This window comes from Zootoca vivipara, chromosome 13 (genome assembly GCF_963506605.1).
Source record: "Zootoca vivipara chromosome 13, rZooViv1.1, whole genome shotgun sequence".
Classification (NCBI taxonomy): Eukaryota; Metazoa; Chordata; class Lepidosauria; order Squamata; family Lacertidae; genus Zootoca; species Zootoca vivipara.
Window position 1 is genome coordinate 37,865,318 of NC_083288.1, and position 25,802 is coordinate 37,891,119.

Consider the following 25,802-nt stretch of genomic DNA (forward strand, 5'->3'; position numbering starts at 1 on the left):
GACACCTTTGTTTCTCGGCTTTGGTTTGTAAACAAGAGGAAGTCTAGACTTCCAGCTGGAGCTTTTTCTGGGGGTCCACAGATCTCTCTGTGGGGTGTCTCCCCCCACCCAAAATCTGCACCAGCACCCTCGCCCTGACCTAGACGGGCCTCGGGAAAGCCAAGGGGCTCCATCAAAGACGGGCTTCTTCGGCATTTCTCTTCTGCCAGGTGAGATTGGTGGAGGGTGGTTTATGTAGTGGGCTCTGCTCCTTGGAAGCAATATGCCACAATAAATCTGCTAGTCCTTAAAGTGCCAAGAATCCCGGTTTTTGTGGGCGCTGGGGAGTATTTACCTCTAATGGGAAATAAGGTATTAGGGTAAGTGACAGCAGTGGGAGATTGTAAACACCTAATCGCGGTGCAATAATACGACCGATCCAAATAGGTTTGGTAAATAACAAGGGATGAAAGACATTCCAGCGGGTAATTAATTATTTTGCTCCAACTTACAGCAGGCATCTGTAATATGTTTCCCCGCATTGTTTTAGCAATGCCTGCCTGCACTTTGACCCACTACATAAATGATCTAGAATATGTTAGAAACAAAAGAGGGCATTTTTCCTAATGTAAAAGTATGCCCCCTGCTTGTACTGGATTTCAAAAGAGCTGTTACATACTATTTTTTAAAAAGCCTCTACTGGGAAGTAAACTAGACAAAGGCTCTTAATTTTCGAAATCTTCTCATTCAGGATAAAATGGCACCCTTGATGTCTTGAGCAGTATGTTGTTGTTGGTCCCTAGAATACACTGCCAACACAATATTGATTAGGGGCACGGTGCCAAATTGAATCCTGTCTATGAGAACATGTAATTCACTGTATTTCCCAGGAGCCAGGATGATGAGCTAGAGCCAAATAAAGGAAATTTCCCCTTTTTCAAATTTTGATATCTGACAAGTTTTCAATTTGAATAGATTCCCCCTCATCACTACTTAGCCTTGAAATCAAATTAAGTACTTGGGATTTTGACATCTTTCATATTGAGAGACATAAAGGTATTTGATACACACACACACACACACACACACACACACACACCATCACATTTTTATTTTATCATATTCATATTTTCATCATTGCAAGTAATAGGAAAACATTTTGGCTGATTGGGTCAAATAGGGAAGTTTTCCTAAAATTGGCAAATTTAGCAACAGTTGCCTACTTCTAACCTACTGAATAAAAATCGCATTATTTCCATTTGTCAGAAAATCCAAATATAAATTTCACTTAATGAGTATTCAAGCCTTATGTTTATAAACTGTTATCAGACACCCCGCTCTTTCCACCTTCCCTCCTTTTGCATGCACATTACATGTTTTGTATTTAATGGATAAGGTTATTATTAAATATAAATTTTGTACATTAGTAATATTTTGTAATAGATTTTTTTTGGGGGGGGGACCTAGGCAGCTATCCTATACACACTTACCCAGAAATAAGCCCCACTGAACTTAATGTGGCTTCCTCCAAGTAAACAGGCACAGAACGGGTATTGTAATATCTAACTTGGTTTACCCTCTCAGTCATGGCCCCTCCCTCTTTCCCGAGAGGCTCCTCCCCAGTATTCTATTAACCCCTCCCTCCCTTCTTCTTGAACCACATACAGTATAGTGTTTTCACAAGAAACAGATAGCTTAAATATTGTATCCTATCCACATTCATGTCTTACTTTTCATTACTATAGAAAATATGAATACAAGGTTTAAGGCCAAGCCCAAATTTAATGTGGAAACTGCCATCTTTGCCCTAAAAAGGAAGAGACCAAGGTCAAGACAGACCCTGGGATTGAATATACCTATTTACAAGGCTTCCATATTAAAGCACCTTAAGAAACTCCTCCTTTGCATTGTACTACGTTTGCATGTAGTGGTCCATTGTTTTCTACCATGTGAAAGCAAGCCCCCATTGTTTGATGAGGTCAATGTGTAAAATTATTATGGAAAGTGAACCCTTTCAAAGTGGAACTTCTCGATTATTATAATTTGTATCTAGCAGATGGTCAACCACACATTTATCTGCTAAATAAAATGCCTACCTGTTAGCTAGTGTTTTTCACTGACCATGGGGCAATGCTGTATTTTGCACAGAAGAGGATCTAAATCACAGACTGCCCCTTTACCAACCATATGTTCTCCAGTAATGAGATAAACCTTTTTGTTTAGAATTTCTCTACAGTTTGGGAAAAAAATTTCACAGAGAATTGGGGGGGGGGTCCCTACTGAGGTTGTATCCCAGATGTAAAATAAAACCCCTTTCTTTTACCTCCCTCTTTTCATTCCTTTCTGTTTTACCTCTACCTCCTCTCCTCTCTTTACCATTTCCTCTTCCAGTTGTTTGATCTCTGCACACACACCTTGTTCCCCTGAGCCACTATTGTAGCACTTTTTTCTCTTCTTTTACCCCACCCCCTAAACAAGGAAAAACACGGAATGCCTACTTGTACAGGAGGTAGAGACCAGAGCAATACAGTAGTTTGCAAAAAGAGCAAAGAGATGGGAAATCTGGAGGACGCCGGGTCTTTTGCATCATAGAGTGACCCTAAATGTTGCTTCCCTTCCGAAAAAAACAACCTCCTCAATTCAACTCCCAGTATTATTTGTTTGCAAAGATGTGGAGCTACAGCCTCCATTTTCCCCAGCTCAGCATTCCCTTGCCTGGTTTTGTTTCCTTTCAAGGAACCGCCTCTCTTTCCCTCCCACTCTCCAGACTACCCCCCCCTTTCCCTGCCCCAGCCACTTCCCTTTGCAAAGCAAGCATCCCTCCCTCCCTCCCTTGCAAAGGGCTCTTCATTTGCCTACCTCCCCACTCCATTTCTCCCCTGCAGCATTCGTTTAAGGCACTTTATTTCTGCTGGCCTCTCCTCTCCCCCTCTGTTCCCTCCATCCCATTTATTCACAGGCTGCTTTGTTTCTATATCTCTTCCTTCCATATTCAGCTGAAATTTTCTGTTTGCTCTGCCCTCTGTTCTGCACCCATCTGCCTCTTCTACACCATTCCTCCACACTGCACTTAAGCACTTCCATCATGCTTATCTGTTGCTTCCATCCTTCCGGTTTGCATTTTTTGGCAGCTCTTTCCCCCCCATCCTGTCTTCCTTGCCTCCTCACTGTCTGCATTCCTTAACAGCAATTTCTGTAGGTTCCTTAAACACTCATCCACCGCCTGCATCTTACCCACCCCTCACTCCCACCATCTTTTCACATCCACACAATTTCTTGCATCTTTTGATCGGTTCCGCCCCCCCCCAACAATGATTCCTTTTGTACATTTTTGCCTCCTCGTCTATCTACCCTTATTTCATCCCCACCTCCAAGATTTTCGTAAAATTAATTGTTTCAAGTCCAGTCTGCTTGGGGAGACATAAAGCAACCTACCAGGGCAGGTGGTAGACATCTCTAAAAAACAGGGACCTAGGTACACACAACCCAAAGGGAAAGCGGAACACGTAGAGAGATGGTGAATTTGTTTGAATTCTTGAAAATGTGCCAGAAGCTCCCAGATCTCTTGGTGAAGGGTGGTAGGAATGAAGAGAATGGAAAGCCAGGGATTCCTGAGTCCTGGCAGTTGCACCCATGGTTCCAGAGATTTTAGAAAGAGGAGAAGCCACAAAACTGAAGGCTCTTTGGAGAGGCGCTGCTTGGAAGAGCTAGGACACCTGGGTTCTATTCCTGGTCATGCTGCTTCATCACGAGATGATCAGAGTTGACCTACATCCTGGGGTTAATTACAGGCTGAGCCTCCAGGAAGCTGCCTAGGGAGGGGAAGCACGTGGTACTGTTTTTGTTTAGACACCAGACCGGTTAGACAGAACTTGGCTGGCTCCCAGGGCTAAGAAGAAGCAGGTCCCAGGCACCCTGACTCCTGTGCTGTTTCCCCCCTCCACTCACTAGCCTGTCCATTCTTTGGTAACCCTTTTCTCATTGCTCCCTCTTTTAGGGCTTTCGGGGGGCTTCCTCCCGCTACCGCCCACACAGATTCCCCTCTAGGGACTATCTGGTTCTTCACAACTCTCCTGAAGCTTCTCCCCACTTGCGTGACCCCACCACAATGGTGAGGCTGTCCAAACCCAAAACTTTCCAAGCCTACCTGGACAACTGTCACCGACGCTACAGCTGCGTGCATTGCCGGGCACACCTGGCCAACCACGACGATCTCATCTCCAAGGTACAAAGGGGAAGCCCCTGGCACACTGTTATAGCGGGGGGGGGGTGCAGCTCTCGGCACCAGAGGGGTTGTTTTTCCTCAGTCAATTGGCTGAAAAAAAGGAGGAAGGAAGAATAGATAACATAAAAGTTGGGGGGAAAGGGTCAGGAAACTAAAGGGAGTCCTACTCTGATTTGCTGGTATTAGCCCCATCTCAATAATCAGTCGGTGATCATGTATCTAGCATTTTTAGTGTGCCTTTACGATCTTTTATCTTTGCTTGTCCTCCCAGCAACTGTGAGGGAGGTCACTTGACAACAAAATCAAGGAACTGGGAAAAAACACATTAACACAAGGAAACATTCACATTTTGCGGTTGTCCGGGACAGTGTGGAATACCCAAGGCCATGTGCAGACTGTGGCAGGCACAGGATTTGAACTCTAATCCCTTGGATTGAACATTTTACTCACTGCCACAGCTGCAGCATGAGAAATCTCAGTCGAAACCCACAGCGCTGTACGCAGCATCCCTTCCACTGCCTAGAGCCCTGGAATTGGGCCAGGTTATTCTGGGGAAATCACCAAGGCTCACCTCCCAAGTGGGCCAGGCTATAGGCCTAGAAGCTTTCCCTTGGTGAGCAATTTATAAATGCTCAGTAAGGAAGGGGAGGGATTAGAACACTTGCCAATTGCTAGATCATATCCTAGGGAGCTACAATTAGCAAACAGGGACTATTTTAGACTTCCCCATTGCTCAAAAGTAGAGGGCCACTGATCGGAAGTGGAGAATGAAGGCAGAGAACGGGGAGAATTTAGGTGGGCAGCTTACAGGGAGTGGAGGGGGGGGGTATTGTATTTCCCGAGCCTAACATTCACAGGGGGGGGGGAGGTCATTTCTTGTTCTGCCATCTCCACCCTCCTGCGCTTGAGATACTGCAATGTCAACAAGTTTGAGCTGCTAGCTGATTAATCATTACACAGAATCCAGTGTGGAGAGATGGGGTGTGCCTGAAAACAAGCCAGAAAACAAATAAGGAAATGCAGAAGGGAGCTGAGAAACCAGAGCTGAGGCTAAGGACCATCAGTGGACAGAGGAGGGGGAGGGAGGTATGCAGCTGGAACAGAAGGCTGCTAGTTAGGGCTGCTAACACCACAAGAATTCTGTTTATCTTTAAGGTGCCACCCGGGACTCCTTTGGTGTTTGCTGTAATTTGTTTGCCGTAACTAACATCATGTCTATCCCTCTGGATATGTTTTCTCTTTTTTTTAACCTGTTTTTTGTGTCTCTTGTCATTACAGTCTTTCCAAGGAAGTCAAGGTCGGGCATATTTATTCAACTCTGTGTGAGTATCACAGGAGGGGAGCAGCAGATTTAAGGCATAAAAACATAAAAGACAACTACATACCAGGTTGAAGCAGCCAGCAACAACCAACCCTAAACCTTTATGTGGTCTTAAAAGTGGCTGGGGAAACCCAGCCACATGGGCAGAGTATAAATATATTATTGTTGTTATTATTATTATTTTATAATGTTTGGTCTACAAGCGTGTGCTCTCAGGTGATGCTTTTCAGTGGAAGGGTGTCCTTTTCCTTGTCTGGGGAGCATTTCCTTGTGTGTAAGGGTAAAGGGACCCCTGACCATTAGGTCCAGTTGTGACAGACTCTGGGGTTGCGCGCTCATCTCGCATTATTGGCCGAGGGAGCCGGCGTACAGCTTCCAGGTCATGTGGCCAGCATGACAAAGCCGCTTCTGGCAAACCAGAGCAGCACATGGAAACGCAGTTTACCTTCCCGCTGTAGCAGTTCCTATTTATCTACTTGCACTTTGATGTGCTTTCAAACTGCTAGGTTGGCAGGAGCTGGGACCAAGCAACGGGAGCTCACCCCGTCACAGGGATTCGAACCGTCGACCTTCTGATCAGCAAGCCCTAGGCTCAGTGGTTTAACCACAGCGCCACTTGTGTGAGTTCCCACCTATAGCTTGAAAAGCTGCAGCCCAAGAGACAGGTTTATGACTGTCCTCTCGTTTCGCCATACATAGCGTGGGCTTGTTCACTGGAAGCGCCCCAGAAGCACAGGGCACAAGGTGGGGATAATACACTCACTTCCCCAACTCTTAAGGTCAGGAAGGCGGCTGGGTTTATTCCAGTGCTCATCAGAGGGGGCGGTTCATGGCAAGCAGAACTGTGGGCGCTGGCCAATACCTGCCTAGATTGAGGCCTGTCACTGATCTAAAGACAAGGTGAAACTCAGACTTGGAAAGCATCAGGGGCTGGTAGGGGCTGTCAAGAGCCAAGTGAAGCTGTGCTCCAACACCCTCTCTCCTTCCCCCCCCCCCCTGCAGGGTAAATGTTGGATGTGGCCCAGCAGAGGAACGGGTGCTGCTGACAGGCCTGCATGCTGTGGCTGACATCTACTGCGAGAACTGCAAGACCACGCTTGGATGGAAATATGTGAGTCTCCCTTGGCATCCCCCCCACTCCCTTCTCCCCTAAAGACTCACACGCCGCCTTAAAGGAAACTCACGCTTCCGTTCTCTCGTTCTGTGCAGGAGCAAGCCTTCGAGACAAGCCAGAAGTACAAGGAGGGCAAGTACATCATTGAACTCAACCACATGATCAAGGATAACGGCTGGGATTGAAGAAAAAACACAAAGGAAAACAAAACGGAACAAACGCTGCCACCTTTGGACAGCTACATATGTAAGGGGCGGAGCGCCAGAAATGACAATTTCCACAAGACATGCCTCTGCCTTCCTAACCAATGGGCTGCCATCCAAACTACCTTCAGGTGCATCAAAGCTGTGAAGGAGGAGGAAGCAGCGCTTCCGCCAGGAGGACATACTCCGGATATGTCGCCATCGTGTGGCAAGAAGTGGCAGCACGCCAGGAGTCACCTAGGCCAGGGGCAGTGTGCAAGCAGGGGTTTTGGGGTGGGGTGGGGGAGGAACAGGGTTGGGTTTGTTGTACAGGGGGAGTCTGCATTAAATCACACAGGCGGGGGGTGGGGAATGTACAGTGGGGCAGGGAAGGGGTGGGTTGTACAGTATTTGTGAGTTTCTGTGAGTATGTATTATATAAATAAAAGCATTGAAGTGATGCCATATTTTTTTTCCCCTAAGGTGGGGGACGGTACAGACTGCAGTGTCTGCCTAGAAGGGGATGTTCTGACGACTGCAGTCTTGAGTAGTCGTGGTCTTGTTTGTCCCTCGTTATTTATTTATTTCTGGCATTTCTAACCACCCCACCACCTTCTAAGGGCCATATTCTTGGCAGGTTCCATATGCCAAGAGCCAATAAGGGCAGCAGCAAAACAACAAATACATTACATATAAGTGTTAGGGACTACTCCATTAGCCACACCTCCATGTAAATTGCATCACTTCACAAGGTGCCAGTGAGAGAGACAATGAGCTTGGAACAAAGGGAGGTTCTGAGAAAACAGCCAGTCACGCCTCCAGCACCCAGCATGCTGTAAGGCAGATTTCCATATTTCCCAAGGTATCCTTCCCTTCTTCATTTTAGTTTACACAGCCTTTAAGACAGCAGTAGTTCCTGCACTAACCACAAAGAGAGAGACAAATCCGTTTCAAAGATCCAAGAGCAATGAGTCTCCTTCGTTGGTGAAGAATTGGAAAACTCGGGTGCAAACTATGGTTTGCTCGTCATCCTGCCCATTTTATCTGAGAGATTAGCTCACCTATCACAGATAAGCAGGTTTCCTTCTGCACTAGGATGGCGTGCACCACATCTCTTGACAACAACCAAACCTACAGCATAATTTCAAAGAAGGTGGATTTTCCAAGTCCCAGACAATTCAACAACTGAAGAATAAGAATACCAGGAGGGAACTGTGAGGGAGATCAGCTAGCGAAGTTTCCCTTCTCTTCTCTGGTTATGAAGCAAGAGGATTTAGCAACTGCTCCTTCCCATCATGCCCCCAAACCGACACATTATATGCATAAGCGCTTGCATCTTCAAAGAAGCCTGCTGACCCACTTCAACCACAATTCCTTTGTCCTAAACGGCACTGCACAATAGCTCCCTCTGCTGCCCAGTGACAGAATCAGACCGCCAATTTTGGAACAACCCACATACAGGATCTGGCAATATGCAACTCTTATTGGAGCAGTTCTTGCAAACGGCAAACGTGGATTAAAATACTTGCTCCACACGATGGGGCATGTTCTTTTGACCCCCTAATATGAATTAGTTGCCACATCATACCTTTCTCTTGCCACAATAACTCAGAGGACAAAAGGATTGCTTTCCTTTTTTTATTTAAGTATCTATGAAAGTGTTTTTAAAACTTAAGAATCAGTTCACTGGCCCAGAACAAAACCTATACAGCCTAGTGTCCTGTCTCCCAACAGTGACCATCGTGATGCTGCACGTTTGCTCCCAGCATCCTCTCGTCAGCAATACACAGCCTTTGAAGAAAATCACACAACTGCAGAGTTGGAAGATACACCAAGGGTCATCTAGTCCAACCCCCTGCAATACATGAATCATGCACCCAGCTGTGCCTGGGTGGGCTCAGACCACCAGCTTCTGGCGCCACAGGCCTGGGAGTTCCATTTTAGAAAGCAAAAGATTTCCAGTTTCCCCCGACCCCCAACCACTGTTTATCTATAGAGAGGCTGCTGTCATCACCCTCCTGGATTCACCTGCCATTGGCACAGGGCAGGTGTCACTGCTATCCCAGCCCAGACAGATGGCTAGAACGACAGGCATTTAGGGTTGGGAGGCAAAGACAGAATTATAGATGGGATTCAAGTGCGGATATTTCCCCATCCTCACCCCCAATAATCAGAAAGCTGTAATGGAATCTGCTTCACTTCGTAGCAATCCTCAAAGCCTATTAGTATCAGGAGCAACTACAAATAAACTGATCTGGAAACAGCAGAGATGAACACTTATTCCATGCTTAACAGGGAGGGTGGGGCCTTGACAGGAATTATGGGGAGGTTGTCTGCTGATGTTGCCATCTCCCATAGTAACTATCTATAGCAAGAGTCTTCCATACTCTACCTTCGCTTACTGTAATATTTTCTTCTTCCTCTTTGGCAATCACTCGTAGCCGAGTAAGATTGTCTTCCATAAAGACTGTTCTCCAACTGGAGCGCTCGCAGGCCAGTGTTTCCCAGTTGTCAGTGTTTATATTACATTTTTAAAGATTTGCCTTGAGACAGTCTTTAAACCTCTCTTGTTGACCGCCAGCATTACACTTTCGATTTTTAAGTTTGGAATAGAGTAGTTGCTTTGGAAGGCGATCATCAGGCATCCACACAACATGACCAGTCCAACAAAGTTGATGTTGCAGAATCATTGCTTCAACACTGGTGATCTTTGCTTCATCCAGTACACTGCTATTAGTTTGCCTGTCTTCCCAAGTGATGTGTAGTAACCTTCGCTTAATATAAATGAGAAGGGACATGGCCAATCTCATTCCTCCATGCCTTTAACCCCCACCCTCCAAGAATGCCAAAGGCACCAGGCAACAAGGCAAGGGGATTCAGGGAGAGGGAAGATTGCTTAGGCAGGTAAAGGTAAAGGTAAAGGGACCCCTGACCGTTAGGTCCAGTCGTGAACGACACTGGGGTTACGGCACTCATCTCACTTTACTGGCCAAGGGAGCCGGCGTACAGCTTCCAGGTCATATGGCCAGCATGACTAAGCCGCTTCTGGCTAACCAGAGCAGCACGCGGAAACGCCGTTTACCTTCCCGCTGTAGCGGTACCTATTTATCTACTTGCACTTGGATGTGCTTTCGAACTGCTAGGTTGGCAGGAGTAGATACCGAGGAACGGGAGCTCACCCCATCGCAGGGATTCAAACTGCCAACCTTCCAATCGGCAAGCCCTAGGCTCTGTGGTTTAGACCACAGCGCCACCTGCGTCCTGCTTAAGCAGGTAGATGCAAACTCTCTATTTTCATTGGGCATTTCCTTAAAGCAGCAGAAGAGGGCGCTCAAATCCTACACACAGTATTGGCATCATTACAGCACAGTGGTACCTCGGGTTACAAAAGCTTCAGGTTACAAACGCTTCAGGTTACAAACTCCGCTAACCCAGAAATAGTACCTCAGGTTAAGAACTTTGCGTCAGGATGAGAACAGAAATCGTGCTCTGGCGGCGCGGCGGCAGCGGGAGGCACCATTAGCTAAAGTGGTGCTTCAGGTTAAGAACAGTTTCAGGTTAAGAACTTAACCAGAGGTTCCACTGTACTGCCCTGTTGCTGCCCATCAGGAAAAGTTGGGGCATGGTGCTTTGCATCTACTCCAATATCTCTTGGCAGAACTTGAAAGCTCACACAGTGGCATACCAAGCAAGTTATTCTTAAAGCAGGGTTGTTAAGAAAGTAATTTTAACAACAACAACAACAACAACAACAACAACACTTTGGGCCCCTCTGTGTTATTTATACGTTCATGTGGTTTCAAGTACACACGTGTTTCAGTAAAAACAAATACACACAATGGCTGGTCGTGGAACTGACCAAAGATGCAGCAACCCTGGGCTTCAGCTTACGTGGGCCATGAAGTGTAGGTCCTTAGTGGAAGATTATAGAATCGTAGAGTTGGAAGGGACCCTGAGGATCATCTAATCCAACCCCCTGAAAATGCAGCTGTGCCTTACAGGGATTGAACCTGCAACCTTGGCATTATCAGCACCATGCTCTAACCCAGGCATCCCCAAACTTTGGCCCTCGAGATGTTTTGGACTACAATCCCATCTTCCCCGACCACTGGTCCTGCTAGCTAGGGATCATGGGAGTTGTAGGCCAAAACATCTGGAGAGCCGCAGTTTGGGGATGCCTACTCTAACCCACTGAGCTATCCAGCTATTTGGTGATGAAGTAACTGGAAACGGCAAGGATAGTGCCATCAAATGTGACTTATATTTAAGTGAACTGCCAGGAAAGTCCAACAGAGTCATGTTTCACGTCAAAAGAAGAAACTTCTCCAGAAATTAGGGGAATGGCAAGAAAGAAGTTAAGGAGTTCAAATCTCTCCAGAACGCTTGACATTTGTTCAAAACCACAGCAGAAGTTTGGCTACAATGTGTACCACACAGGTCAGGAAAAGGGCCAAAGGCCCAAGAGCACAGTTCATGAGAAGAGTCAAGGAAGTTATTGCAGTAAGAGGTCTTCCTTCAGAAAATGGAAGTCTTGTCCAAATGAGAACAAAAGGGAACACAAAACTTTGGCCAAAAAAAGAAAAGAAGCAAGCAGACCATAAGGGATGCAAAAAAAGAAACCGAGGAGCACATTACTAAAAACAAAGGCTAAAAATGGTATTGAAACACATCAGAAGCAGGCAACTTGGCAAGGAGGCATTTGGACCTTCAGACAACAAGGGAGTCAAAGGTGTGCTAAATGAGGGGGGTGAGTTTGCAGAGAAGCTGAATGAGCATGTTGCATCTGTCTCTACAGCAGAAGACGTAGGGCACATCCCTGTGCAGAGGTGGCACAGAATGCCTTCTGTCAGCTTCAGCTGGCGACCCACCTATGCACCTATCTGAACAAGGATAGCCTAACCTCTGTGGCCTACACTCCAGTAATCTCTAAACTGGATTGCTGCAATGCATTATACGTGGGGCTGCCTCTGAAGACAGTTTGGAAACTTCAGCTGGTGCAAAATTCGACAGCCAGGTTGCTCACCAGAACAAGACAGTTTGTGTGTGTGTGTGTGTGTGTGTGTGTGTGTGTGTGTGTGTGTATCCATTTTAAACAATATTATAACATCATATCTCCATTTATACGTTTTTAGCTCCACCGAGCCACTTGACTTCCCTCCGTTCCATCGTCTGGTTTTTATAAAGCACATCTTAAATTCATACATTTATACCGTCTCAATTCAACATTTGTCCTAACTTATCCTAAACTTAATGCACAAAATAGAAAATTTCTTCCAATAAACACTGCATGATTTATCTCAGTCCTGCTAGTGTCTTTACATGTTTACAACAACTGTCTATATATTGAATAAATTTACTTCACTCTCTGGAAAGCTTGGTCACTTTGATGTCGGATTTCCCCTGTCAGCCTTGCAAAAGAACAAGACAGTTTGAGCACATTAACGCCGATCCTGACCTGACTGCACTGGCTGCCAATTTGTTTCCAGGCCCAATACAAAGTGCTGGTGCTGACCTATAAAGCCTTGCACAGCTCAGGACCTCAATACCTTTAGGACGGCCTCGCCCCATACAAACCAACCCAGACCCTGCACTTGTCACCTGAGCCCCTTCTTTACGTCCTCCCTCCCCAAGAGGTTTGGGGGGGTGACAACATGAGAAAGGGCCTTTTCGGTGGTGGCTCCCCATTTGTGGAATGCTCTCTCCAGAAAGGCTCATCTGGCGCCATCATTACATGTCTTTAGGCACCAGGCAAAAGCATTCCTCTTTACCCAGGCCTCCGACCATTAAATAACCTATGTCCTGTTGAATGTGGGGGGCGGGGCTGTTATGGTTATTTTATTATTATGCTGTGTATTATGTTTTTATTATTATGTTGCATAAATTATGTTCTTAAAGTTGCATACAGCCCTGGGATCGTTAAATAAAGGGTGGTGTCAACAAAACCAAAAATAAATAAATATGGGTGCAGAATCCAGCACCTTTCATTTTAAGAATTCTAGTGTCCTGCCCTGAGAACCGCAAAGAGAGACATAAACAAAGAGATAATTTCTGGCAAAGTCTACAAAGTCAGCAGCAAAGCGAAATAACTTCCAGTGATTGGGAGAAGGGCTTCTGTGACTTAGCTAGCTCCTTGCCCTTTTATCATGGCTAGGAAAAGGAGAATAAATTCTGCAAAATAAGTAACTGCATGCAGACTTGTTTAACTGGCACAAATTGGTCAGGTTGCAGAATTCAGCCTTTCTTGGAGCGTAATTGGAGATGTAGTGTGGCCCAGTGGGGGCTAGAATGTCACACTAGAGCTGGGTAGATGCAGGTTCAAACCCCAACTCAGTCATGAAACTCATTGGGTGGCCTTTAGTCAGTCATTAACTCTCAATCTGACCAACCTCACAGGGCTCTTCTTCAGAAAACAACCCTATTCCCTGCCCTAAGTTCCTTAGTGGAAGGACAAAACAAAGACACATAAAGGTGAACAGATATAGAATTTTGACCTTTGGTTTGTAATCTTGTTGATTACAGACACTCCTCTTTTGTTGAATGGGGCTATGCATATGTCTTACCATCGATGGCATAACCAGTGGTGTCCAAACTTTTTTCAAAGAGGGCCAGATTTGATGAAGTGAAGGGCCGTGAGAGCCAACCAAAGGGCCGACCAAAGTTGTTGACCTTTTTATGATTTTACCCCAAAGTTGTTGAGGTTTTTTTTGAGGATTTTACCCAGAGAACCAAGGTATCCTGGCTCTCCAACTGCGGATATAAACTCGCTAGAGGGCCTATTCTGCACTCCCAGGGATCTGGCAGTCCCTTTGCAGCTGTCCTGTCCAGCTGTGAAAACATCTGGATGACAAATGACCGTGGCACCTCCTCCCTCACCCACTTGTAAACCAAGGATCCCATAGGTCAGGATCAATCAGGAAACTTTGGAGCAAGGGTGTTAATTAGGCAATTAGGAGAAATCAAGTGGTGGGCTCAGAAAGGGACTCAGCTGACTGTTCTTAATGAAGTCTGAGGTGGGACTGGGCATGCGGGGAGGGGGGGGGCTTAAATTGGGACAGAAGAGATGAAGTGGGGATTGGACAGGAATGGGGAGGGGGGGTGGATTCTGCACACATCTTGTATGACAGCACACAGGCCAGAGATGAAATAGCAGGGAAGGAGGAAGTGGGATAAAATAGAGCAATGTTGACAGAAATAGCTAGGAGGTGTGTAAGGATGGGACATCCTGCGACAGAGAATATATATGTCCCTGCTACTTCTCTCCCTTGTTCCCCTGCCTTAAGCCCCAAACCCCTCCCCTCTTGAGGTGTGAATGTGCCATTTGGGGTCTCACTTCAAAGGGTCTTAGCAGAATCATAAATACAGCCCCAGCCAGGGGCTCCTCAGGGAGAGAGAGGATCTGCAGGGTGGATGCATCCCAGACTTGCCTCCCGAGACAGAACTGGGGGAAGCTGGCTCCCAGCCCCTCAACCTGCTCTAGCAGAACAGCCTCCCTTCCTTCCAGGCTCTTACTCTGCATCCCACTCCCCCAGAGGTCCCCTTACGACTTGTACCATCCCTCTAACCCTCTAGACCTTCCTTCCTTCTTACCCAGAGAAAGCAGGAGCCCTGGCTTCCAGTCTCACCTGTTCTAATCCACTAGATCCTCACTCCTTTCCCAGAGAACCCTGAAGTCCTGGCTCCAAGGCTTCCTGCAGCACCCCATGTATCACCCCACAGAGATGTTCTCACAGTATGGGGGCTCCTATCCTCTGCGACCTCCCCCACCTCCCGGGGCTGGGTATCCCCAGGGTCAGGCACCTCAATATGAAGCCTTCAGATATCCAGGTGAGAAATTGGGGTATGGTGGTGGGGAAGGTGGTGGTGGTGGGAGAGGGGGAGGGGGGGAGGGAAATGAAAAGCCAACATAAGATAACAAGGGTGAGTAGGGGAGCAATCACATGCCAAAAATGCTGGCTGAGCTGAAGTGCATCCTCATTTCAGACACTGGCTTGATGCTGGGCCAGTCACCATTTCCCATTCTAATGTAACCTAGGGCACCTTACATGGTTGTTGAGTTAGAAGACCATGTGTGCTTCCCTGGACTCCTTGGAAGAAGGGTGGGATAAAAGAACAGAAATTTATGAGAGCCACAGTTTGCGGGATTCTTTAGAATGAGGGTGGGGTGGAGTTGCAACGAGTTAAGAGATTAGGGCAGATGGAACTATAACAAGGAGGACTTCCATGTTCTTTGGGAGGGAGAGTGGTTTAGAGAAAGGGGAGGGGGAAGCCTGCAACCCAGGACTTCTGTGCTTGGCAGGAGAGAAGTGGGCTAGAACAGAATGTTGGACTGGGTGGGAACCAAGACTACTGAATTCTCAGAGATGGTTGGATGGGGCAAAGGGATTTGGAGGCCAGAGTTGCTTTATGCTCCAGGAGAAAAGAAGGACTTAGAATCTGAAGGGGGGGGGGGACAAGAGGAAGGCTGACAGCAGGCACCCAGAGGAGGGGCATGAGTAGGGCTCAGCAGTACCCAGAAAAGAAGAAAGCATTTGTGGGTTTAAACAGGCCAGTGGGAGGGCAGGCTGGGACAGAAGAAATGCAAAATTCACATAAATCCCATGGCTTGCTTCCTGCTCCCCACATCAGCTGGACTTTTAGCACCCAAGACCAACTGGTCGGGGGAGATGTGAGGGGGGAGCAAGCAGGCGGAAACCAGCAGGAGGGTGACAAATTCCTGGGATGAAGCCCCTCCGTCTTGCCTGCAAGCCCCTGTCTTTCTCCCCCCCCCCCCGCTCAACCAATATCTCTCAGCTCCGTCAGCCCTCTTTTCTGACTTGTTCCCTTCACTTCTCTTCCCTGCCATCAGACCTTGATGCTGCCCCTAAGCTGGATAGCTTTTTCCCTGGGTTGGAACCCCCAGGGCGCCTCCTGCCATCTGCTCCTGGCCTCCCTTATGGGACAGGGCAGCCTCTCCCATCAGGCCCCCCACCAACTACACGTCTACCCCCCGGAGTACGGATGAGCCTGGAGAACGGAGAACTTTGGAAGCGTTTCAGTGGGATTGGTACAGAGATGATCATCACCAAGGCAGGCAGGTGAGATGCCAAGCAGGAGGTAAAAGAGAAAAAAGTGGACCTTGAGCTCCAGAACCCTGTCCCAGTGCTAGAGATTCCCCAGCCACATGCAGAACCAATGCTTCTGAACCAACGCAGATTACATCTTCCCCAGTCCTGAGTAATCAGAGCCAGTGCATATCCCCTTTCTCCTTAGAAATTACAGTACTGTTCAAGAAACTCAGAATCAAGGGAGATTAAAAGGTAAAGGGACCCCTGACCATTAGGTCCAGTCGTGAGCGACTCTGGGGTTGTGCGCTCATCTCGCATTATTGGCCAAGGGAGCCGGCGTATAGCTTCCAGGTCATGTGGCCAGCATGACAAAGCCTCTTCTGGCGAACCAGAGCAGCACATGGAAATGCTGTTTACCTTTCCGCTGCAGTGGTACCTATTTATCTACTTGCATTTTGATGTGCTTTCGAACTGCTAGGTTGGCAGGAGCTGGGACCAAGCAACGGGAGCTCACCCCGTCACAGGGATTCGAACCGCCGACCTTCTGATCAGCAAGCCCTAGGCTCAGTGGTTTAGCCCACATATCCCCTTTCTCCTTAGAAATTACAGCACTGTTCAAGAAACTCAGAATCAAGGAAGATTAGAGGCTGATAAACATAGCTCTCTATTTCCTTCATCCCCTCCTGTAAGTTCCATACTAGATCCTAGGGGGGGGGGGGGAGAAATGTCATAGAAATGAAATGATTGACAGTACATTCAAAGCACACAAAAGACGAAATAACTTCCTCACATTACTGAGGATTAATCCATGGGATTCAACGCCACATGATGTGATGATGATCACTAGCTGACTTTGGAAAGATTAGACACTTAGACACACGCACAGAGAATACAGCTATCTGCAGCTAATGGAACCTCCATGTCAGATAGCATATATATGCACACTTGAACAATTTTTAGGAAGTTTCCACTGTGTTCTATGGAGCTTAGTACTGAGATGGGATGTATATCACCAAGAACTTTTAATCTTCTTCGCTTTTCCCTGTACATAGATGTCCAGTATAGCAGGATCACTCACCCTGCTCTTTTAGTTTTCTGAATTTGTCAGCTTCAAAAATGAAAAAAAATAATAATTTGTGCCAACTACTGCTGAGGGTGGTGGCAGCAGCAGGAGTAAGTGGTGGTCCTATTCTCCCCCCCCCCACAACCCGCCCAATTAAAATATTCTAACCCACATTTTTAATCAACTTTGCAGGCGGATGTTTCCACAGCTGAAAGTTTCAGTAACAGGACTGGATCCTGAAGCCAAGTACCTGCTGCTAGTGGATGTGGTCCCGGTGGGCAGCTCCCGGTACAAATGGCATGGCAAGCGGTGGGATGCCAGTGGCAAGGCCGAACTTCCCCCGCCAGACAGGGTCTACATCCACCCCGACTCGCCTGCATCCGGCGCCCACTGGATGCGCCAGCCTGTATCCTTCCACCGGCTCAAGCTCACCAACAACACACTGGATCCCCATGGACATGTATGGCCAGGGGGAAAGGGCACTTTGGGCATGAGGCTATATGGAACCATAGGATATTAAGTGGAAAGGAATGTAGCTGTAGGGAATGCTCTGTGCGCCTCAAGGGAAAAATGGGTTAAAAGAATGGCACTAACAGATATTGGGCAGTTCAGATTGATAACAATAATGGATCGTGGCTATGGGTTATATAGCAAAGAGGCATACCCATGGTTTTGTACAATTTGTGCTTAAAATAAAATCTCCTCCAGCGTTCTGAAATTCTACATCGTCTGCAAATTAAATAAACTAAACACATGTAGATATGTTGCTTTCTCTCTCACGTATGCTGTAGTTGAGATTCCAGAATGACAGGGGGTCGGACTAGATGACCCTCAGGGTCCCTTCCAACTCTACAATTCTATGATTCTGTGCATTATTTATTTTGCTCCCATCATTCATGAGAAAGGGCTAGTAACTATGCAGCTCCTTGAAGCCCCATATCCGGATCATTAGAAGTCTACTCAGTCCATGTGATTTCACGAGGGACTGAAGCCTCATTATGTAGCCATGAGGACTAGAATCTTGCTCTCCTTCTTAATGTACGATAAAACAGATATTCTCAATCCTGCAAGTTAACATAAAAAAGCCTGTGCTTCGGGCAGATTCACAGAATTTACACTGGCCCTGACTACAACGGGAGCTAAAATATCTGTTTGCATTAAAAAATGAAATATGGTAGGGAAAACTGTTTGGACAAGTAAACAAATAATATGACTCACCTCTGGCTCTTGCACCCCCTTCTCAGCTGATTGTTCACTCCATGCACCGTTACCAGCCGAGGATACATGTGGTTGGAGCTGGAGGACGCCGTGGGGCAGGCAGTGGCTGCGCTTCCTTCACCTTTCCCGAGACCCAGTTTCTGACTGTCACGGCCTACCAGAACCCACAGGTGAGAAACAAGGCCACTGTTACAAATTTAATATTTGCTTCTAAAAGGCCCCTTTCCCATTGGTGGCAGGAAGCAGGGATGTGTCCCCTTGCGACAAATGATTTATCCATTCCCCCCCCCCCTCTGCTGCCTGCCCCCATTGCTTATCCCTGAAGGAAAGGCACTTTTTTTTCATCAGCAAATGATAATCAAATCATAAACTAGCCATTAAAATAAGGCAGCAGTCCTGAGAATTCTCATGCAAACATCAACTCCATCAAATTCTAAAGGACTTCAGAGGAAATGTGTTTAGAATAGCAGCACAAATGTGAGAGACAGCTTCATTTTAGAGAAATAGCACGGCAGACCCTCCCCAGAAAGTCAGTCTGGCTTTCTGTGCGACCAGCGCTCCGCTCCATATTATTTGTCGCGCCCGTTCTTTTCACCAAGCTCCAGAAACAGCAGCCTTCCAATGCCCATTTCCTTAGAGACACTCTGGAATTGGCACAAATATTAAACCATCAACGTATTCCAGAACCACCACCGCTATATTGCGGAAGGATAGCAAACAAGTGTAGCAAGAAGACGCCTCCATTTTTCACAAGGGACACACACACACACCCTCTCACTTCTAAGTAGTGGCCAAACCCCACGTCTAGAGAGGCAGACGAGGTGACCTCACTTTCAATTTAATCTCATGCGACTCACTATCAATACAGCAGGGAAAAATCACAGCAAACTAAAAAACCATTCCAACATGGCACATTTTAGAACTCCACTGCCCTTCCCTGAGCTTTTCTACGTCGCTAAATTGGCCTGTTTTCCTTTTCTCTGGCCATATCCCTTTGCCCCCTCACGTTTAACGGCATCCTTTGACTAAGACAGCTCTGACACTTTTCCTTTTATTTATTTATTATTTTATTTTTTAAAATATATAGCTTTTTTATTTAAAAACAAAGAAAAGAAAAGAAACGAACAGAACAACAATCGATAAACTATTAAATTGACAAACATCTTTGCAACTTCACATTTACAGACACAAAAATCACATCACTCTAACACTTAACTAACTCATACATACCTACATAGGTTCCCCCCATCTAAACACACAACACATAACACATAAATAAGCCCACACTAATCTTAAAAACACATTGTTCTATTACTTTCGCCGTTTCACTTTCTTCGCCAGAATCTGAACAGACTTCCAATTAAACTTGCTGTTTTTTAATCTATTCCCTTTATATTTTTGCACAGTTGTATATGTATTATTTATCTTAATTCCAACATAAATCTAACAATTTATTTTACAAGGTACAGTCTAATTCTGCCAGCGGGGTTTCCTTTAATTTGTTATTTTTCAAATATTCTTCAAAAATTTCCCATTCCTTATTGACTTTTCGTTTCATTATTTGACCTTTTATTCTACCTGTTGTTTTTGCCAATTGCATATATTCTACCATTAGGGCTTGCCAGTCTGTTATGCTTGGTGTTACTTTGTTCTTCCAATTTCTCGCTATCAGTACTCTACCCACTACTGTTCCATACATAGACGCTTTTCCTTTTACTGTAAATAGTGCTGCAAAAGTCTATTTCCCCGCACTTATTTTTGCATCTCTATGACATGGGGCAAACCTTACATTTCACTTACCCTGTTTCTCCGAAAATAAGACGTAGGGTACCTCCATGAAATCTGGGGCTGCTGACGCCCTCCACCTTCCTATGAAGCTCTCTTCCCCTACTTGTCCACCTCCATAAAACTCAGGCCTGAGGCCTCCCTTCTTCACTTGCCCACCCTCATCTATTGATGCCATTACAGCTAGAACACAATGGCTTCTCCTCAGGATTCTTCCACCTCTAAATCACATTTCTCCTCCTGGCCATATCCCTTCACTCCACAACCTTTCACCTCATGCTGAATGGTTCCCTTCCACCTCTGCGCAGCCCTCATCATTTTGTATCTCCCCTATGCACCCTTATTTATCACTCCATTCCTGTGTTTCTTTCCACTTTTGAATAGCTCTTCATACCTCTCACCCAAAATAGCCTTCCCTCTACTCATGGAGTCTTTCCATGTTTTACGATATTCCTTCTTACGTTTCTGCCCTAAAATATACCCCACCCCCACCCCTGCTCAGCTTCTCTGTTATTTAACCATTTATTTGGACCTTAATATCCCTTAACAAAACTATTATTCAGTGCAATTCCTCTACTCTCACACAGGCTCTACAATAGCTATTGCACTCTATATCCCTCCTCCGGTCTTAAAATAGTTCTTCTATCTCATTCCTCCCATTATGTGCCGGCCTGGGTTGATGGGAGTTGTAGCCCAATACTTCTGGAGAGCACCAGATTGGTTAAAAGCTATTTTGCACACATACCCACTTTGAACAGATAGATAGATGATAGATAGATAGATAGATAGATAGATAGATAGATAGATAGATAGATAGATAGATAGATAGATAAGTAGATGTAGAGATACACACACACACACACACACACACACACACAGAGAGAGAGAGAGAGAGAGAGAGAGAGAGAGAGAGAGAGAGAGAGAGAGAGAGAGAGAGAGAGAGAGCGCTTCTTTCAAAATGTTTAGGGGTACTCTCATTTTCCTACTCATATTCTCATATTGAAATACTGCCCCTCAATGAGGCCAAGCTTAGATTCACAAAATGTTTGTATGCATACCCCTGCATTCCCCAAGAAAAAAAGCACTGTGTGTGTGTACACACACACACACACACACACACACACACACACACACAGCCCCAAACATGGGGAAAAACAGCAACACAGCAATCAGCTCACATCTAGGTAAGAACTACCATGTTTCCACGAAAATAAGACACTGTCTTATATTTATTTTTCCTCAAGAAGACACAATATGTCTTCTTTTCAGGGGATGTCTTATTTTTATTACGCGTCCAGCCTCACCTCTTCCTTGGCGCCCTCCAGAACTGTGCCTATCACTATGTCTTATTTTCGGGGTATGGCTTATATTGCGCAAATGCTTAGAAATTTTGCTCTAGGTTTTGCTCTAGGTTCTGAAACTTGAATACGCTGTCAGCAAATTAAAAACATCTGCCAGTATTCTATCATTTTTGAAAACATAATACAAAAGTGGAAAGACTGGTCATATATCTGTGCTCGCATGCTAAACCGAATCTCAGAACACATAAAAATATATGTGTGTATACATCTAATCATACCCTTTCAATCGCCTACCTAACATTTTCCTGTTTCCTCCCCTCCCAGATCACTCAGATGAAGATAGAGAGCAACCCTTTTGCAAAGGGCTTCCGGGAGAATGGCATGAACAGCAAAAGGTGAGCTGACCTGATCAGGAAAGATGTCAATGCCATAGAGAGGAGCTGCTTCAGCCCTCACATTAGCTGGCAGCAGTGATTCCTTTCCCAAAATGTTTGCCACTGACATGGGGGGCTTGTCCTCACTGGAGAAATAGTTCACTGGGCTGGAGACCCACAGGGCGCCAAGATAAATGGGCTTATAACTACTACCGTACTCAGTTTATACAGGTGCCTACTGAGACGATCCATTAAAAAAGCAATCATACCAAAAGGAATTATTGAGAAAATAAAAAATATTAGAAGAAGGGGGGATTTTGTCCTTGCTCAGGGTACCATATTATTAAAGTCTGCCCCTGGCTTCCACCATTGCTTTTCCACATCTTATTATGGTCCCCCTTACAAAATTTAGGGAGCGCGAGGCCCGAATCAAGAGGAAAATGAAGGCAAATGAATGTGAAGCCAACATGGGGGAAAATGGTAAGAGAAACAAACATACCTTATTCTGTCGCTTAGCTTCATAAGACATTGTCCGGTCTCCGTCTCCTTCCAGACAATGGGAACACATTTGCTTTGTTTAAAAGCAAAACACAACATTTCTCTCCAGACATCATTAAACAAAGTGAGGATTATTTAAGTGGATACTCTGTGGGCCTCCTCACCATCCTTAACTCTCGGTAGCTACTCACTGCCCTATGTATATCCATTTCTTACAATGCCACATGCAATGGCCACCTTTTGCTTCCTTTCACTGCTTGTCTTTTGCTACCCCCACCACAACATCCCATCACTTCCCTCACCCCAGGTCCAGTATAACTCATTAAATTATACCTGCTGTTTCATATTTTTGCCAGTGTGGTGTAGTGGTTAAGAGCGGTAGACTCGTAATCTGGGGAACCGGGTTCATGTCTCCGCTCCTCCACATGCAGCTGCTGGGTGACCTTGGGCTAGTCACACTTCTCTGAAGTCTCTCAGCCCCACTCACCTCACAGAGTGTTTGTTGTGGGGGAGGAAGGGAAAGGAGAATGTTAGCCGCTTTGAGACTCCTTCGGGTAGTGATAAAGCGGGATATCAAATCCAAACTCTTCTTCTTCTTCTTGCCTCCTCTGAACTGTCTTTGCCCACAATTACAACCACACCCTGCTCTGCCCTGATAGCACAAACTTGCTAGAGGGCCCTTACCTGAAAAGGTCACAACCCCAGGTACTATAATGAATTCCCTCTTTATTTCAGACATTCCAGAGAACCTGTTATTTGGAATTTTTTTAAAAAAGTTGCATGCATCCCTAGAGGTTCACTCCCTCCTATGCCACATTTACATGCTTTCTAAAGCCATACAAGTCCTGTTTTATTATTCCCCTTTCCCATTATATAACCTTCTGCCTGCTTTTCCTCCCCTACCTGCACTTTGCCTCCACCTAGAGAGCAAGAAAGGCCCCTGCGACTCCACCTTGACAGAGGAGACACCTATGGAGCAACAGCAACCACCTGCGCTTCCACACCCTTCTTGCTCCTTCTACCCCCCTGCAGGGATCAATCCCAGCGGAGCAGAGGCTTATGTCCAGCACCCAGCTGCCTTCCATGGTTTGCGGGGGGCACCGTCACCCTATGGCAGGTGAGCTAGCCATGCAACATTCCCTGAGTTCTAGAGCTGTGTTGCCAAACTTCTGCCTTTGTAAAATAAGTGTGGAGCTTCCCTGGGTGATCTGAATCACCCCCCAGGTGTTCATGTTTCATTTGGCAGCTGAATAAACCCTGTCCTAGGTGGCGCTGTGGTTAAACCATTGAGCCTAGGGCTTGCTGATCAGAAGGTCGGCGGTTCGAATCCCTGTGACGGGGTGAGCTCCCGTTGCTTGGTCCCAGTTCCTGCCAACCTAGCAGTTCGAAAGCACATCCAAGTGCAAGTAGATAAATAGGTACCGCTACAGCGGGAAGGTAAACGGCGTTTCCATGTGCTGCTCTGGTTTGCCAGAAGCGGCTTTGTCATGCTGGCCACATGACCTGGAAGCTGTACGCCGGCTCCCTCGGCCAATAATGTGAGATGAGCGCGCAACCCCAGAGTCGGTCACGACTGGACCTAATGGTCAGGGGTCCCTTTACCTAGGGTATAAACAGGTATAAACATTTTTAGAAAGGTAGGGCTGATTTGAAAGCACCCTCACAGCATTTAAGATACCCAGGCAATAATTTGAAGTGCTCTGATTTCTTGCCACGCCTAATACGTTGAATAATCTTTGCCAGAGGGAACAAAAACAAAAACAAAAAAACCCCACTTGGCAATGGGTACTTTTTCCTTTTTATGGCATAAACGGACTTCTGGAACGGATTAAGTTCGTGAACCAAGGTACCACTGTAACTGGAATTATCTACAGGTACATCGTGGCATTGAAAACAAGTCAGTAGAGCACGAGACTCTTATTCTCAGGGTTGGGGGTTTGAGCCCACTGTTAGATAAAAGATTCCTGAATTGCAGAGGGTTGGACCAAATGGCCCTTGTGGTCCCTTCCAACTCAACAATTCTATGATTCTATGTGCCCATTGTCCAAATTTTACTTTGAGAATTGCTGCAGATGCACCTGGCAAAGACTGCGCTGTGCTCTAGATCAGTGGTTCCCAAAAGGTGGTCCGGGGACCCCCAGGGGTCCGCGAGCTATGCCAGAGGGATCCTCAAGATCCTATTAGAATAAAAAATATATTAAATATATTTCGTATGATAACAGATTTTTTGTTTTGGCCGCTTCCTGCATGAGCAGAGTCTAGCACAAAACTAGAATTAGATAGAGGCAGTAGTTCTGCTGTATGCCACAAGGACTACAAGAAACTTAGAGATAAGGCAATGAAAAAGATCCTTCCATTTGCAACCACATATCGGTGTGAGCAAGCATTTTCTTCCATGTGTTTCATGAAAAACAAATATAGGAATCGGCTTGACATGCAGTCAGATTTCAGAGTGAAAGTTTCAAGTTTGGAACCTAATATTTCAGAAATAATGGACTCAAAGGACAGATTTAACTCATCTCATTAAGAACTTAAAATTAAAACTAACTGTATACTGATGGAGTACTCTGTTGTAACTGTAAAAAACGTATAAATATAAAATATAAAAAGACTCTTAATTTGGCTCTCACTTTTTAATTTTAGGATTAGGAATTAATGGGGGTCCTTGTCACAATAGCGGCTCGATGAGGGGTCCTCGAGAAAATTTTGTTGGGAACCCCTGCTCTAGATAAACATTAGCCAACATGGTGCTCTCCATATGCTATGGTCTACTACAACTTCCCTACTCACAGTTGTAAAGCAAGTTACAAAGCAAGGGTCATGCCCATGATGAAAAAAGCCACTGGAGCAGTCTCTTAAAAACCTACACAAATAGATAACCTTCAGCCTTTAGTGAGTAAACATCACTTTACTTCTTATGCTAGTGCTTGATCCGTAACAGAGAGCAGCCACAAATTGTCACCAGCTGCATGCAATGGCGGAGTCTCTGATTATTCACAAGATTTGAACGCTAAGCATCCTTCATCACTCCATCTTACTCTTGAACCCAACCCAGTGCAGAAATCTCTGAGAAAGGTGTTTGGCCCTTACCCAGGCCATTCTGTGGTAGAACCAGAATTAACCATGTACTGATTACTGTGGCCAACATCCTGCACAATATGACGTTTATGAGGAATATGCAAGGCAAGGATGCAGAAAAGACATTCAGGGCTGTAGCATTATCTATGGGGAAGCTAGAACAAGTAGCATACAGAAAAACTATAGCTGTCTGTAGGAAGGCGTAGTTGGGCAGATACATGCACTTGGAAGGTTGGTCATGTCGAGCCACTTACAGGGGGGCCACCTGCACTTTTATCAGTTTGACTTACCCCTCATTTTTCCTCCACAGCCCAAGTCAAGAAATGGCAGCTCCTCCATCATCCCCAACTACCAAGTCACCTCCTGAGCAATCAGATTTCAGACCTATGCTCCCGGCGAGTTGGAATGGGCTGGATATTATTCCTTTCCTTGGGGGAACAGAACCCCCCGATACCTCCTCCTTTCCCCCCTTCAAATTCAGCTTCACACCCTACCCGCCTCCACCTCGCGTCTATGGGCCCCCCTCTGGCTATCCTGGCTCTCAGCCACCTATGCTCTAACTCTTGCTCCTCTCACAAACCCTGGAATTCCTGTCTTCTAGGTATTCTGTTTCCCCTGCT

The 25,802-nt window shown here is 46.0% G+C and overlaps 2 protein-coding genes across 2 annotated transcripts; both read left to right on the forward strand.

Annotated features, from left to right (window-relative positions):
• On the forward strand, positions 1–7,116 carry YPEL3 (yippee like 3). Its single transcript, XM_035136499.2, has 5 exons — positions 1–209; positions 3,977–4,204; positions 5,483–5,526; positions 6,528–6,636; positions 6,735–7,116. The coding sequence occupies exons 2-5, from the start codon at positions 4,088–4,090 to the stop codon at positions 6,822–6,824; spliced, it is 360 nt and encodes a 119-aa protein (XP_034992390.1). The 5' UTR covers positions 1–209; positions 3,977–4,087; the 3' UTR covers positions 6,825–7,116.
• A 7,405-nt stretch (positions 7,117–14,521) lies between these two features.
• On the forward strand, positions 14,522–25,777 carry TBX6 (T-box transcription factor 6). Its single transcript, XM_035136252.2, has 8 exons — positions 14,522–14,645; positions 15,667–15,895; positions 17,121–17,388; positions 18,173–18,316; positions 21,557–21,627; positions 22,019–22,086; positions 23,029–23,221; positions 25,493–25,777. The coding sequence occupies exons 1-8, from the start codon at positions 14,522–14,524 to the stop codon at positions 25,740–25,742; spliced, it is 1,347 nt and encodes a 448-aa protein (XP_034992143.2). The 3' UTR covers positions 25,743–25,777.
• The last annotated feature ends 25 nt before the right edge of the window (positions 25,778–25,802 follow it).